The sequence below is a fragment of the Styela clava genome, chromosome 3 (genome assembly GCF_964204865.1).
Source record: "Styela clava chromosome 3, kaStyClav1.hap1.2, whole genome shotgun sequence".
NCBI classification, from domain to species: domain Eukaryota; kingdom Metazoa; phylum Chordata; class Ascidiacea; order Stolidobranchia; family Styelidae; genus Styela; species Styela clava.
The window spans coordinates 11293222-11310287 of NC_135252.1; the positions used below are offsets into that span (position 1 = coordinate 11293222).

Here is a 17066-nt window from a genome sequence, read left to right on the forward strand (position 1 = left end):
TACGATAAAGAGGCACTACTGGTTACATTTTGTGTTTTGCCTAAATGGGACATACCCATGCAAGGCTAATATCAGTGGTTTCAACCATTCAAACACTGTAGGAGTGGACACTTCTGATGGATTGCTTGAAAGTGGACAGACACCCTTTAGATCAGTGGTTTCCAGACCGCCAAACTAAGTGAATTAGTTCAATACTTTGGAGTGGGAGTGGTGACTCTTCTACGGCCCATGGGCCGGGGCCACGGCCCATCGAAACGGGCCTCGGCCCATCAGGCTATGGGCCGCGGCCCATCAAGTTGTGTAATGGGATGAAATAATGAAGACTAACAAATATGTAGTTCCTACCTAAATCGTACCCCCTCCCCGAACTTATAATAGAACTATAATGTGAAAAATCTGAACAAAGTTTTGTCCTAACCCTAACCTGGTACACATACTTCAGGTGTATCATTTTCTGTAGCTTAGTATTTTTCTTTATTTACCAGCACACAAAAACTGCGTTGAAGGAAGAGTATAATGAGTTTGTCTCATAAGAGGCCTATGAGTTTGAAAATCCTATGATAACTCGAATAATTCATTGAAAGGAAATATAACTGTCCATTCATGCTGTTATATTTACAATGTGTTGAAATGAACTAATTCTATTAATTTCAAACCTGCAGCTACAGATGACAATCACTCAAGCATGAGTGATGTGTCATCTGCAAATACCTTATAAACATTTATATGACTTATGCAATATTCCCAGCCTATAATTTCCTGTTAATATTATTCAAAAATAGATAAATAGAACTATGAAGAAAGTAAACAGCATTAACTCATGCCTTTTGTTTAAATTTATTTCAGGTAAACATGCCTATCTATTCACATTTATTATACAATAATTTTATATAAAGAATTAATTAATTTATCTATTTTCAAATTTTTTATAATAAATAAATTGAGTAGATCTCTGTCTACCATATCAGAAGATTTTTGTCAATCTACTAAAAAATAAGGAACGGTAAAATTTTTATTTATTTGCCTAATCTAATACAGTAATATATATTGTGTTCCAGGCAGTCCTGCAGTAACTAAGTCAGGGCAAGTTAGTGATAGCTTCTATATAACAAACGTAAACTTCAGAAATTGTTCTCAACTTCTTCCAAATTCAGGAATACATTTTTTGGTAAAGCATTTAACTGTCTAAACTAGGTGTTTTATTTTAATAAAGTTATGCCACAGGCCCACAGCATAGGCTAATCAAGTTCATCAGCCAATATTTCACTGTCCAAATAATTACAGAATTACAAAGTCTAATTATTCTAGTTAGCCTACTTGTTTAATATAATTTTCAATCAACATTTTCTGTACATTAAAATCCAATTCCATAATTCAATATTCAGATACTGCAGATAGCCTGTTCTTGTTACGCTATTGCGCTAGTTCAAATTAATTCGGAAATTACAATACTATTCTGCTATTGGTCTAGCAACAGTATCAACCTGAACTGTATAACATTATGGCCTGTTTTTCTTCACTTCTTAACACGTTAATCACGTGATCATTTCCCCCTCACCACTTAGGCCTATGTTCTCTAAATTCAAAAAATATTTGAAAGATTCAGACCCCCCGAAATGGCCCTAGAACAGTAAATTTAAAAATTCGCATTTTCTTATATACTGATTTGAGCCGATCCTAAAAACTGTTACACTTTCTAACAGCACACATACCTGCATTACTGCATACCTAGCTGTACCGGTACCCGTACTTTTTGACTGGGCTAATTTTTGTTATAAATTTTGAAATCAAAGAGCGGTGGCGCAAGAATACGTGCGCGATACCGTATTTGATATTCTTATTAAAACCAAAAAACTATATTCGAAGGTCACGATATAATAATCATATAATCAAGTTTTCGTTAGTTGACAATGCTACTCCTACTACTAACCGCTTTTACTGTTTTTTGTCTCAAAAAAAAAAATTTTAGGGTTTCGCATTGTGGATTCAAAACAGTTTTGTGAAAATAAATAAATTTTTGATCTTAAAAAAAAAAACAGTATTTAACTGTAACGTCAGCCCTATCTGCCCATCGTTCCGCAGTAGGTACGGGCAAGGGCCGGAGTGGGAGTGATCACTTTTTTGTGGCCCTGGGGCCGGGCCACTGAAATGGGGCCAGGCCACGGAGAAATTGGGGCCAGGCCACGGAGAAATTGGGGCCAGGCCAGGCCATGGTGATATGCAGTAATATCTGAATATGGAGCCACACTCAAATTCTGTTATGAAAAGTGGATTAGTCTTATTTTTTTTGTGTTCAACAGGTTAGTAATGATCTTGAAGGTACAGACAAACCCTCTTTGTGGAAAGAATACGCTTGAATCACATTTAACCGAGAATTTATTGCCTGGAAATACAGGATATAAAATGGAGCCACAGACTTGAGTTCAGTAATATGGAGCCACACTCAAATTCGTTTCGAGAAGTGGATTAGTCTTATTTTTTGTGTGTTTAAGAGGTTAGTAATGATCTTGAAGGTACAGGCAAACCTTATTAATGAAAAGGAAACGCTTGAATCACATTCAACTGAAAATTTATTGCCTGGAAATATAGGATAGAAAACGGAGCCACAGACTTGAGTTCAGTAATATGGAGCCACACTCAAATTCGTTTCGAGAAGTGGATTAGTCTTATTTTTTGTATGTGTCAACAGGTTAGTAATGATCTTGAAGGTACAGGCAAACCTTATTAATGAAAAGGAAACGCTTGAATCACATTCAACTGAGAATTTATTGCCTGGAAATATAGGATAGAAAATGGAGCCACAGACTTGAGCAGTTCAGTAATATGGAGCCACACTCAAATTCGTTTTAAGAAGTGGATTAGACCTATTTTTTTGTGTGTTTAACAGGTTAGTAATGATCTTGAAGGTACAGGCAAACCTTATTAATAAAAAGGAAACGCTTGAATCACATTCAACTGAGAATTTATAGCCTGGAAATATAGGATAGAAAATGGAGCCACAGACTTGAGTTCAGTAATATGGAGCCACACTCAAATTCGTTTCGAGAAGTGGATTAGTCTTATTTTTTGTGTGTTTAACAGGTTAGTAATGATCTTGAAGGTACAGGCACACCTTATTAATGAAAAGGAAACGCTTGAATCACATTCAACTGAGAATTTATTGCCTGGAAATATAGGATAGAAAATGGAGCCACAGACTTGAGCAGTTCAGTAATATGGAGCCACACTCAAATTCGTTTTAAGAAGTGGATTAGTCCTATTTTTTGTATGTGTCAACAGGTTAGTAATGATCTTGAAGGTACAGGCAAACCTTATTAGTGAAAAGAATACGCTTGGATCACATTTAACGGAGAATTTATTGCCTGGAAATACAGGATAGAAAATGGAGCCACAGACTTGAGCAGTTCATTAGTATGGAGCCACACTCAAATTCGTTTTGAGAAGTGGATTCGTCCTATTTTTTGTGTGTTTAACAGATTAGTAATGATCTTGAAGGTACAGGCAAACCTTATTAGCAAAAAGAATACGCTTGAATCACATTTAACGGAGAATTTATTGCCTGGAAATACAGGATAGAAAATGGAGCCACAGACTTGAGCAGTTCAGTAATATGGAGCCACACTCAAATTCTGTTATGAGGTGTGGATTAGTCTTATTTTTTGTGTGTTTAACAGATTAGTAATGATCTTAAAGGTACAGGCAAACCTCATTTGTGAAAAGAGTATGTTTGAATAGCATTTAACTGAGAATTTCTTGCCTGGAAGTACAGGATAGAAAATGGAGCCACACTCAATTTCTGTTATGAAAAGTGGATTAGTCCTATCTTTTGTGTGTCCAACAGGTTAGAAAAGATCTCGAAGGTGCAAGCAAACCTTAATAGTATAAAGAATCGAAATATATTTATATAATATATATTTAAGAGAAAAAATATTGCTTGGAAGTACTACATAAAAAACACGAGACATTAGCCATAGTGCTACTGTGTTTACCCGAAAAAAAGACCTAGCACGAATTTTAAAAATAATTTTAATATAAGCCTTCCCCATAAAATAAGACCAAGTCAATACCGCGAGATTTTTTTTATCCCCCTTACACGTTTTAAATGATTGATAATAATCTATGTTCTGCAGTTGTTTTGAATAAGAACGTGTTATTCATAAGTAAATGGTTATAAGTTTTCATAGTTTGTATATTTGAAAATCTCGTAATTTTTAATCTTGTTTTTTAATAAATAAAAATATAAGACATCCCCCGAAAATAAGCCCTAGTGTTATTTTTCGGAAGAAAATTGAAATAAGACCCAGTCCTATTTTGGGGGGAACATGGTATATCTGTATATGGAGCCATACTTGATTTTGTATTTTTTTTTTTTTCATGGCTTTCAACAGGCTGGTAAAGATCTTCAAGTTACAGGAAACCCTAATAGTATGAAATCATGTTTGACTGTCTGAAAAGTAAATACTTTGAAAATTGTTGCCTGGAAGTGCAGTTTAAAAAGTGGATTCATACAGAGAGGTGATTCGGGGACGCAATGTCTGAATGTTGTTGGAAGTGGATTAGTCATAGTTTTATTGCATATAACAGGTTTGTAATGACGGTTAAGTTACTTTAAAACAATAGTACCATAAGATTTGTTTCAAACTTATCGACACCTTGTGCCTTTTTGGGGAATTAATGTTTTTTGTTCAGTATATATATGCTGATATGAGTCATGATCGCAGAGAAACAGATACTACTCGATAACTGAGGAATGTATACAAGAATTAGGCTGTAAGAAGCTGGTATCATATCAATTTGATCATAGATTAAGAATAAGAAAGCTAATTTGTAGTTTACATTTACCAGGTTGGGAAAAATATTTCAAGCTTATCTTACTCAAACTATTTATAAGTAATACTCATATCAGACTGTATACATTTAAGCCTAATATTACAATGTATATTAATTATTCAGAGCATTCATATTAGATAACATTAGCTTGCGCACTGGTCTTTTCATTTAAGACGGGTTTTGGGGAAAGCTTTGATTCACGCTTTTATATTCGTTCGTCATTCAAATGATTAGAGTAGAGATTTCAGTATATATTTGTATTTGAGAATGTTCTGAAATGTTTTACGGTTGAGACAAAGCTAAAAATACTTAATTAATATTCCTTATATTTTTATATCCACCTGAAGCATGCATAACATATTTGTATTATATTCTTGTGATGATTACTACTACATACATAATTGGATCTGATTTCAGGGATAGTTTAAATTGATAATGAAACCAGGAATCAAGCGAAAAAGTTCTTCCGAGAAGACATAAAAATATATTCCGAACGAAATTCCATTACAAAGAATAAATACTAAAATAGATGGTATAGTATAATGGTAAGATTTGGTATCATTTGCCTCGATCACATTATTGTAACAATAACTGTACAGATGAGACCTGAATACAACCTCCATGGTTGAATTTTTTTGTTCCAGTCAAGATTGTGTCTAATAGTCAAGTCTGAATTTGCCACAAAAAAGTTATCACCCCTGTTGAAGGGCCGGCAACCAACTTGCCTAATGTTAAACAGGTTCATGGACGCCATCTTGTGCCATATTGGGAAAACGCGAAACAATGGAGTCTTATGGGAAATTTTTGTCGTGTTGTTGTATCGAATCCAATGAGTCAGCTGTTATAAGGGCTAGAATAAAGCCGAAGGGTGGATTTTGAACTTTGAGCTATATGCTACCTAAATATATAACGCAATTCAAAATAAAAAACTATCTAATGCGTTAAATTTGGCCACAAACACAACGTAGAACCATTTTTGGTCATCTTTTTGGAAACTTTTATAGTGATACGCCGATTTGACGGAGTATAATGCCACCGCAACAATCCTACAACGTCATTTGGTCTTCTAGCGCAGCTCGGAGCTGAGCAGGCGGGCATTATGGAGCTTGACAGGCGAGAAAATGTTGACCCGAAAATAGAAACGGCCATTGAAGCGAATTTGAGTCCCAAGGTAATTTCGACGAATAACTACAACTGTCCATCTGTGACATCACAAAGAACGCCATTGTCAAATGGTCAATTATGACGATGTGCATTCATTGCATCGCATTCATTTTATTATTGTGAGGTAACCCTTAAATTTTGGTCTGAGATCAGTGATTGACTGATTAGTAGATTGTTTATAAGAAAACCACTGAAGAAACTTTATGGGTTCTGATGACATTCCTGATATACAAATTATCGTCTGTGTACTATTATCTGCCGCTTTCTTTTATTGGACAAGTGAGTGGACCTATCGATTGTTTTGATATTATGTTGTTGTTCTTGTTGACATTTTTCTTCTTCGTCTCGATAAAATCGCTTTCCTCTTTGAATACTGGACCAATTTGAAATTATCAGTGGTTAAAAATTATTTTTTTTCCCCTGAAGGCTATTACTTTTATTTAATCCTAAATTTTTCCATGAATCCTATGAGATCTAATATTTCTTCCAAAATTGCGCTGTATTACATTTTAATTATGGGAACACGGTTTTTAATCCGCCAAGCGTGACGGCTGACTGTGAAAATTCTTGCGACTCTGAACTCGGAAGTTGTTGAGGATACGGTACCGGTAACGTCAAAGGTAAGAACTGCTTCGCTCTGGGCCACGTGTTGATATATTTGAGCGTTGCTCTCTTGTTTATATATATATAGATGCCGGATCCTAAGGATAAACCAACCTTTGATGTTTTTTATTAAATTATTTATGATATTGGTGAATGAGAACTAAATATCAATTAAAAGAAAAAATTGAATTTGTTTATACAATCGTGAATTGGTTGTATATTTTGCTATAAACTTTTTTTTCCCTTATTTGTTCAATTGTTATTTTTATATGGTATACAAGTATATATAAAAATTTGTGAGATTTTCTTTATTTTATTTCTTGTTTTTTGTAGTGTGACGACCCTTGTTTTGCCTGTTAAATGACGTCATGTGATATCGTTTCCATATTTGGTATTCTAGCAGTTTAGACGCTGCGACCATTGATGACTTAACAATGGATAGAAAACTCATTGTCATCGCCACAGACGTAACACGCTTGAATGATCTTCTGTAAAATCATATTCCGGGAGGCGTAAACAATGCTTTTCTTATGGCGGAGCCGCCTGGAATTAAAGCCTGAAATCTCGTGAAATGGGGTATTATACCAGAAAAATTTAATGGTAAATATGTTTATACGGCCGTATTCATACACACTGTTGAAAAAGAAATTATATGCTTTATTCGGACAAATTTATAATTGGCCACAAGTGCGAACATGTGCGTGACATCGTATATTAAATCCAAAGTGGGATATGCGACCAGAGGGTGGTTTCTGAACAATTTGTGAGGATTGTGGAAATGTCTGAATTGCGTGTGATTGCATTTTGTTATATCAGCCGATTTTGTTATATTAGTGTGATCCGTAACGTTGGGATCTGAGCGCCTTCATGTCGTTATTTATTCTCGCTTAATTTCCCGCTGCAAACTCAACCCATTTCAGAATATTATTGTAAGCATCTTGTTCAATAAGTTGTTTTGTTCCGTATTGTAACATATATAAAATGAAACGAAAAATATCTTTAGTTTCTTTAAGCTGGTGACATATTATTTTGTTAGCTTGTTTTAGTAATATGACCGTGGGTGGCACTCAGTTATTAATATAGGCTTTGTGAAAGAGAGAAAGATTAAAATTGCTTGCATGCACCAAATTAAATGATCTAAAACAACATTCAAAATTTAATGGCAGCACCATTCAAAATTCGCGCTTCTCCGCGAGCCCTACAAATTTTCTAATCGAGCGGCAGTTTGCACATCCCTGTTTTAAGGCATTCTGAAACTATCGTCGGGGCCACATGCAACTTTTACTCTGGTTATTATGGAATATAGGATAAATAATGTGGCCTAATGCATATTCAGTCAATATTTAATGTACTGAAATAAATCGTAGTTTTTTGATATTTTATCCGAGACCTAAGGATTTTTCTTGAAAATTAATAGGAGTGGCAGAGCGGAGTACCAATATAAATTTGGGTAGACTTTGGGATTTTATCGTAGATCTTGGGATTTTTTTTTAAAAACGATATATTATGAATATATTCATAACTGGCTGTCAATACATTAGAAACTCTACCTACCAAATGAATTCGTTTTAGAAGCCCCATCTTAAGTAGAAAATTCTGTAAGTAAGGACGCAGTTTTCATATAAATGCCTTAATTCGTTCTAAGCCTACACAAAACTCCGACGTAACATAACATATAACATGTTAGAATTAAATTACCACATAATAAATAGAAAATGTACACATAGAAAGAATAGAGAAATAACCAATAAAAACTTCGAACGGTAGACCGTGGAGAGCGAGAGGATGGCGATCTGAGTTTTTTATTATTATTTCATTTTGCTCACTAAACCATTCGTTAATCCAAAAAAAAAACGCAAATAATATTACGCGATCATTTTCATAATCAAATGGGTACTCCCGAAGTATGTGTACCAAGATGGCGGACACCGGAACGTGGTATGTGTACCAGGTTAGGGTTGGGCCATAATTTCAGGTACAAATACTACGGGAGTCACTTGGCTAGTCCCGTAACGCATAATAGAACAAAAATGAGGGAAATTGTAATAAAATTGTGGCTGAACTCGAACCTGGTACACATACTACGTTCCGGTGTCCACAATCTTGGTGCATATACTTCTGGGGCGCCATCAAATAAGTGAATCCGATTCCTGAATTTCCATCCGTCAATGATGGTGAATTAAGACCGGAAATCGTGTTTTATTATTCGATTCAGTGCTGTTATAAATATTTCATGCCGGTAGTTATGGTTTTATTTTTGATTGTCATCAACGACGTCGGGAAAACGATAAAATTCGCAATAGATACTGAATAATATTTAAGAGCTATTCCACACGCTCTGAATTGCAGGGAATGAAAATTTTCCCGTAATGTACGGTCACTATCGAAATTGAGGATGAAAACGATAAATTGCGACACAATTTCCTTTTAGAATTATTGTCGATGCCGCACAAACTATCTCGACTAAATTTTAAATGTACGATAATAATTTCGTATATTATTCGTAAATCTCCGACGTGTTATAACCAATTCAAGTCAGCGCTAATTGAAATCTTTCCATGTGGCTGTAATTTATTGCCTTGCGTACACGGCTGCCTTCGATTACGATAAAAATGAAGCATTTGTAAAATGTTTTTAATCGGAACATGGACCGCGGCGCTAGGATATGTGCGCTTATAAACTCGAAAAAACGATATTCGAATGTCGCGATATTCAAATATTACATTCGAATTGGACATCCCTGATTCAAGCACTACATTAAATTAATCTCAAATTACACTACACGTGGTATTTAAGTTTTCGACCTTCCGTATGTTGACGATTTGAAAAGATCCGACTATTTTTACGAGTGGCGTAATTCGGCGAATGTTTCAGGACCCATTTCATGGAAATTTCCAAATTTTGATCTTCCCACCCCTTTGAAAATCTTGGCTGTGCCACCGAAAGTGTGTATTGTAACGTGTGTCTAATCGACCCTTTATTATGACATTTTGTGCCGGGATAATATGACAAATTTAGGTTAATCATGCTTAAGATAAGTATTTCGCAAGCTTTTGATACGGAAATTGTTGGGATATCCAACCTCTGAAAAGCAATAGATTTTTACGATCACCGATTATTATCAAGATCCTCATTAGCTAAATCATTGAGCTGAATGTCAAACTTTCTATTACTATCAAATATTCCACGTATCGTGCTTCAAAACATTAGATTTTTACAAAGTATGGTTGTCACTTCATCCATTAGTTTCCATGCATTCGCCGACAAGAAATGCGTCGGAACAGAAGATCAGTCAAGCGTTAACTATCTGCAGCATAACAATGGTAAGACAATGGTCATTTTGATCCATTGTTAAGGTATCAATGCTGCGACACGGTCGATCGGTTCTCGGGGGCAGCGTGGTCTGTTGGTGTATGCTGTGTGTGACAGAGGGCAGTCGTCTGAGTGTTTCGGTTTGATTGGTGGGTTTTGAATGTCTGTGTGAATGCCGCTGGTCTTCAGGGATGTTTGTCTGTGTTGTGTGACTGTCGGATGTTTTGTGCTGGACAGTGGGCTGACGTAGGGACCATGTTATTGTTTTTACCAGTACAGTGCCATTACAGTTCATTTACCGTAGTGTTGTATTTTCAGTTTTATCGTGGAATTAGCTTTCATCAGTATTGTTCAAATGTTGTGCACCTATAGAATTGTTCATAGTCTTTTTAAATGCCTGTCATAAGTTACTTTCGGCCTGTTTTGCAAATTGCAGTAGCTAGTTCATTGTACCAGATTCTAGGAGTCATTTGGTTTTTTTATTCAGAGTTGTCTTGGATTTCAGGGTTGGTCAGTGTTTTTGTTGTGTATGTGGTCTTTCTTGCATTTTACTGCCTGGTATCTGTTATTTTTATTTTATGCTTTTCGTTCCTTTGGGGAGTGTTTGGTTGTTTTGGATCGTTTACTGTTCGAGTTGTTAATAAATGACATAAAATAGCATAAAGACTTGGACTATTGAGAGAAAACTTGACGTCAGATCATATTAGAGGATATTCTGAACCTGGATAATTATTTCATACATTGCCGGTACGCTACAGTAGCATATATAATTAAATTAAAACTGCAATATGTACATAAACTATGAAAAATTTTTTTTATGTCTGTATTGCTGATTACTAATGTTTATTTCAATATCATTTTATTTTATAAATATCCAATAATAAAAATAAATGAATGAAAAGGGGCGACGGTGTTTTAAACTCGCGTGTTCGTTGGCTCGTCGCTACCAATGTGTTTTCCAACTTTCTAAGCTTTTTGGCAGTCGCGATTAAATAACTATTTTCCAACTATTATAATCAAACGTAAGAGCGCGTCAATTCTGCAATTGGACCACAATAAAAGTTATCACTGCTCGACTAGGGTATGTTGATAATGTTAAAGACACGAAATGTACTTATTTAGATTGGGGAAACAGCTACGAGGGAAAACCTTCAGGGAAAACTTTTGGCATATGAATGCTGTTGACTGAAGAAAATGAATATTTTCACAACCATGCCTTGTTTATTTCGATGCTACGGCTACTCAAATAGACGTTTAATGGGAAATCATAGCAGCACTCGTACACCGTTATCATTCGACGGATTGTCGGCATGTTTGTAAACGCCGACTCATTTTGGCAGTTCTGAGTGTGTTTAGCTATATGATCAAATACATGTATAACTTGAATATACTGTGCATTGAATCTCTCATTTTATCTGCGAAATACAACAGATTTAGTTGCAGTAATATAAAAGCCGAATAAACATGGCTAGTTGAATTATTAGTCAGTGTTTTTAAGTGCACCTGAATTGTATTTTAAAAAATTGATGATTTGAAAACGTTTGGACGCTTGCATTATCTTTGCACCCACGTACATTTTCACTTATATACTTTTGCACCCGCCGATTTTAGCAACCCCATACAGATTGCCCCATGGACATTTGCACCCACGGACGTTTTTATCCAGGGCATTCGCAACCGCGAACATGTGCACCCGCAACATTTGAACCCGTGGACATTAGTATCCACGTTCAACTGCGTTGTTCCATTTGTTTGTTTGTTTAGCTCTGGCGTCTGAACGACAGGACCGATCTGGATGAAATTTCCGACCCCAGTTATGTGCGTTTCACCAAAAGTCCGAATTGATGTTTCGTTTTCATGGCATTATCGTAAATGACAACGTAGTGTTTTCACAATTTGTCGCCCTTATCTCGTAAACTACCTCGAAAATCAAATTTTGAGATCGCTACCCCCGCAGGAGTAAATCAAGCCATTTTTCATCTCCTCAATTTATGAACTGGGGAATCCTTAGGAATGATTAATTATGAGTCGCAGTATTCCGCTCACGATTCACGAAAAGGATACGACGAGACGCACAGCGTACAAATGAACTGGCGGTTTCGGATTCCCGGTAGAGTGCAATTTCGCGTCGATGGTAACGGTTTATAGGAATGCCGACCGCCTAATGAATCAGCGGAGATCCTGGGCGCCTTCCGGCTTGTATTATAAGATAAATGATTATTATCTTATAATTCAGTATACCAGAAAGAATTCGTTATTGGATATAGTCAATGTCACTTAGAGTATCAAAAATATGAAGATCAAATAAATATGTTTTTGTCTGGTCTACGAAAAAAATCAAATGTGTACCGTTGTCGCTTGTTATGTTTTAATGGCAGTTGCATAAAAGTAAAGCATAATCTTATCAAATTATTTACTTTAAACGCATGTTCTACATGTGGAAGCGAAAGACAATACCAAGGTAAACATATTGCGAAACTTCTTTGAACGTTGCGTTGATGATTATTTTATTTTTAAAGCTCATTGTATGCCACAATTTTTGCATATATATATATATATATATATATATATATACACTCACATTTTTACTATCGTATGGCCGTTTGGCATCCAATAAAAAGTATAAAACAAAGTCCGATTATACGCTTATATTAAACGGAGAACTTGAGCGCCCTCATTCATCCGAAGAAAATTCACTTACGTCGCTGACGTTTAAAATATGTAACGTGGGAACCGTTGCACCTGTTCGCAAAATATATATCAAGCAGTCCACGTAAATTATATATTCTGTGCTAGAAGATTGGGTTATGGACATTTTATATTTGAAAAAAGTGTTACTTTTGTTGTTCGTAGTAGTGATATTCTTCAATAGTAAGGTACGTAACGAATTTCGTATGGGCTGCAGAAAAGGAGGTTGTTGTTCTTATCAAACTGTATAGAGTCACGAGGTGTATACAATGAGTAGCTAGAATATTTTACTCTCTTACGAGTTATCGAATTGTAAATCCATTAAAACAGGTTTACGCATCTGGTTTGAAACGCGAAACGGGTTGGCTTCTACTCGTAACGATAACACAACAAGACACACGTGGTTATTATGTTTGCCAAACCAAGTTACTATAAACCTTCCAATCACATTTGGATGGTCATTCATATATCATTTATAATTTTATATTATCGACTCACTTACTTCTACCATAATGATAATTTAATAAGATGATCGTTGATCGCTAGATTGCAAAATTTAAATTAGTGAAATGCTGTAGATGAAAATCCGATTCTTGATTCAGGGGAATGGAACATTGATGAAAAAGAATAGGACTAAGGTGAAGCATACTAATCGACCTCCCGGTGTCCCGTACAACAACAAGAAAATGCCTCTAGACTGCCACGGTATTATACTTCACTGTTTTTCATTGAATTCATATAGGGTCATTCATTTCTCGAAAAAGATAATGTTGCAACCTAAGGTTCTGTAATCGGTGCGCAGCTCGCAAAAGCGCTGCACAGCCGCAACAGATGTGGAAGTACGAAAGGTTAATCATAAAGTTTGTATATAAGCGTTGTGATATGGATTTTATAAGTAACCATGCAGAGACTTAGTATTATTTCAAATAAAACAACATTTTATTTCAACAACAACTTTTCCGTCATTTTTACACAGTATTAGGAATCATACAAGAACGTATTTCTGTAGTGTTAATAACAACAATATCTAAATCAGTATTGCTTTTTCTCTTTTCGCACGTGGCGAATATTAACATTTTCGTTTTGGAGCGGTGATTATAGAAATATAGCTCAAGTTATATGCGTTACAAAATGTAACTAAATTTCTGTATAATTTGTTTATACAATATATAAGGGGAAACCTTACAATTTTAGCCAAAACGTCGTCAACAAGCGCAGGTATGATTAATTGATTGATTGAGGTAAACCAATAACTTAAAACAAACATTACGATACTTATATTTGCATAGGAATTCTGATCTTTAATCTTAAGGTCGGGGTGAAAACCTTGATAAATCCTGTGCCTTCAAGTTTTTAACAAAATTTCGGCTGATTCTCCACTGATTTTTGAAGTTTGTAGAGTTGTGACAGAAGAAATTGAAAACATTATCAAGGACGACAAGAAACAACTTGACCCAGAAGGCGAGAAAAATAGGAAGAGGGAAAACAGAAGAAAAAAGAAGGATTCGTCAACTCAGAAATCAGAGTGAATATCTTTCATATATATGCCTACCATTCCTGAGCCTGAAATATTAGGAACTGGAACTGAGTCAGGGGTCTCAAAATACTGATTTAGTCATGTTTTATATTATATTTTCACAGTTTGCTTCAGATCGCAATAACGACTGTCTGTAACAACATGAAAGATTATATTCCACAGGAGGATAGAACAAAATTTCGGTGAGAAAATTTTAATTAATCGTGTGATATAAAAGCATAGCATTCGTGTACCAATTTTATTCAGTTATTGAGACAAACGGTATGTTGTCTGTTGCTACTCTACATTTTACTTGTTGTCAATTCCTGTATTAATATTGTTCAGATATATAAGTAAAAGCACATTGAAAGATACTATGCATCTTACCTTGACAAGTAGTGACCCAGCCAGAGCTGAGAAAATGGACCACGAATTCGGTACCTACGTTCATCCCGAAACGTCACGTCTAGAATATCAAGTCAGTAACCTATTCAAGTACAAGTTCAAATAATGTCGACTATACCGATCCGAATGTTTTCAGTGTCAAACGTGTACAACAACAAGTTCGACATGGGACCAAACAATCACGAGGAAATCGATTCTTACCCAATAACTGTACCTTTCACATTATATAATAGCCTATATAATTATATATACAGTGTAAAAGCATTGTGTTAAATACAAAGCCGTACACTGGCGATATTCAAGTGCATCAATAAATTAAATAACATTTTTTGCAATGCTATGCAACGCAATATTTGAAGTTGTTAATGAACATTTTATAATACTTTAAATATTAAAAGTTCAGTTTATTTATTGCTGACCAGTGCAAAAGATTTGTAAGATCTCACAAGAAAGATATATTGGAATGGCATGAAAATAACGAGAACAAAACATCGATTGTAAAGTTTGTTTGTGAAGACAGGTAAAATGAATTTGAACTTTATCAATTTTGGATTCTTTTTTATTTATATAAAGGTGTGGTTGTAGTTTTTTGAAGCTTATAATACGTTTTCATCTTCAACGGCACGCAAATTTTACTGTTTAAGGTGTTTAAAATGCGACTAGAAATGGTGATAGCTTAATAAATATATGCATCTTTCCCCATCCAATTTCTGTTTCCTAGTTATTGTTAGCGCATTTTGGTCTATTTATCTATTTTCAAAAATAATAGTAAATGCCTGTTATTTCTTTATTAAATAATATTTACGCTATACAGTTTGAAAGCAAAAGCTCGCGTTCATAGTTCAGTTTTGTTTTTAGAGTTCTTCAAAACGATCCAACACTGACACAATGTTTAGCAAAAGAAAACGCAAGAGATGATTTGTGGACAAAAACTTTTGATAGTTTGAAAGCTTATCAACACATACTGGATGAATTGTAGGATGTAAATCAACAAATCTTACTTGCTGGACACAGGCGTATTATTTTAACAAAATTTGATATGTATCATTATTTTGTTATTAAAATATCACTTTGGATTTTCATTGGTGATTGGAAATATCTTGTCACGAAGGGATAACGGTAGTTCAAGAAATATTGCTCAAATCAAGAGACTGACCAAAACTGTGTAAAAGTATAGTGGAAATTGAAATGACCGGTTTCCAACTGGTTTGCCACACCTCGAGAAGGATGACATTAGGACTCAAAACCAATGTTTTTGTTCTAATTCCAGGAAAAGTTTCCCCCGTTTTGCGTGCCCTACTCCAGTAATATTAGAACGTATATTTGCGAACTAACAAACACATTTGCGCATGGGTAGAAATGAGACGAATGCAAATGTGCGTCGGTGTAAATGTCCGTGGGTGCAAATGTACGCGGGTGCAAATTTCCGTTGGTGCAAATGTCCAGGTTGCAAATGTCCGTGAGTTCAAATGTACGTGGGTGCAAATGTCCGTGGGTGCAAATGTCTCTGGGTTCAAACGTTCATGGGTGCAAATGTTCGTAGGCGCAAATATCCAGAGTTCAAATACTGCGGTTGTAATCTGTATGTGGGTGCGAATGTCGGTGGGTGCAGAAGTATATAGCTGCAACAGTTCTGGGTGTAGTTTACGGATGCAATTGCACATGGGTGCAAATGTGCTGTCGTCGTTTGGACGCGTCAACTTGCAAAAAATATTACTAAAATCCGTATCAAAAATTTCGCAAAAACAAATGGTGTAAACAGTGTAAAGTGCAGACATTTTTTGTGAGATCAAGTGTGCGGGAAATATCCACTGCTGCGGCGTGTAAATGAAAACAAGCCAATATTCTCATTCAATGATCTGAGTTCAGGTCTAAAACATTTAACTAGTCCGGGGATTGCGAACCACAAATCCTAAGGACATCATGTTTTTAGGTGACAAATTATTGCAAAAAACATGCTAACATTTAAGGATAAAATCTAAAGTTACCTACGGTACCGTAGAAAGCCCGGTATGCAGTTACGGGTAACAATGGTTTTACGATCTTTAGGAAATATAGCCATACAAATGATCTGTTAATGTATCGCAACTTCTCTTATTACAGCGAATTCTTTTCGGAAGTGCATGAACTAGAGGGGTCAAAATTGTTTGCGTTAGGGCCTGCGAGGGATAGGAGAACTAAATGCTACTTCGCAGTTAATATCTTTCTACATAAAAACAAACCAAGAAAATCCGTTTTTGTTCGGCGTTTCTCATGCATGCGAATTCTTGGTTTTCTACATGAATTTCCTAAAATCGAGTATCGGAAATTTCAGTCCTCTACCCACGGAATATATTTGCGGAAAATACGAAACGGTAAGTATTTTCATTGACGCTTATATTCAATCAATCCCTATAAACCATGGTCTGATTGTAGCAGGCTTTGTGTTTCAAAACCATCTTCGTTTAGTTCGTTATCATAGGTATATATAAGCTTATGATTTGTAAGTAGGCTTGAATATTTTTGTAACCAAAATGAAACATATATTCTGTTGCGACGGCTAAAAATT

At 35.4% G+C, this 17066-nt stretch overlaps 1 protein-coding gene across 3 annotated transcripts; it reads left to right on the forward strand.

The window, feature by feature from the left end:
* Positions 1-4393: 4393 nt before the first annotated feature.
* Positions 4394-16973, forward strand: LOC120343557 (uncharacterized). Of its 3 annotated transcripts, none has more exons than XM_078111204.1 (7): positions 4394-6614; positions 13200-13302; positions 13990-14122; positions 14239-14316; positions 14459-14591; positions 14941-15038; positions 15377-16973. In XM_078111204.1, exons 2-7 carry the CDS (start codon positions 13215-13217, stop codon positions 15495-15497), a joined length of 651 nt encoding a protein of 216 aa, XP_077967330.1. In that variant the 5' UTR covers positions 4394-6614; positions 13200-13214; the 3' UTR covers positions 15498-16973. The 3 variants fall into 3 exon arrangements, with proteins under 3 accessions (XP_077967330.1, XP_077967328.1, XP_077967331.1); XM_078111202.1 differs by having other exon boundaries at positions 4394-6273; XM_078111205.1 differs by having other exon boundaries at positions 4394-4584.
* Positions 16974-17066: the final 93 nt, after the last annotated feature.

What these genes read in the sequence shown, in the direction of transcription:
- LOC120343557 (XM_078111202.1), top strand. Translation starts at nt 6,208, where the DNA reads ATGACATTCCTGATATACAAATTATCGTCTGTGTACTATTATCTGCCG. An exon ending in CGTCACGTCTAGAATATCAA is followed by an intron (nt 14,592 to 14,940) that starts GTCAGTAACCTA and finishes ATTGCTGACCAG; the next exon opens with TGCAAAAGATTTGTAAGATC. An exon ending in AAGTTTGTTTGTGAAGACAG is followed by an intron (nt 15,039 to 15,376) that starts GTAAAATGAATT and finishes TTTTGTTTTTAG; the next exon opens with AGTTCTTCAAAACGATCCAA.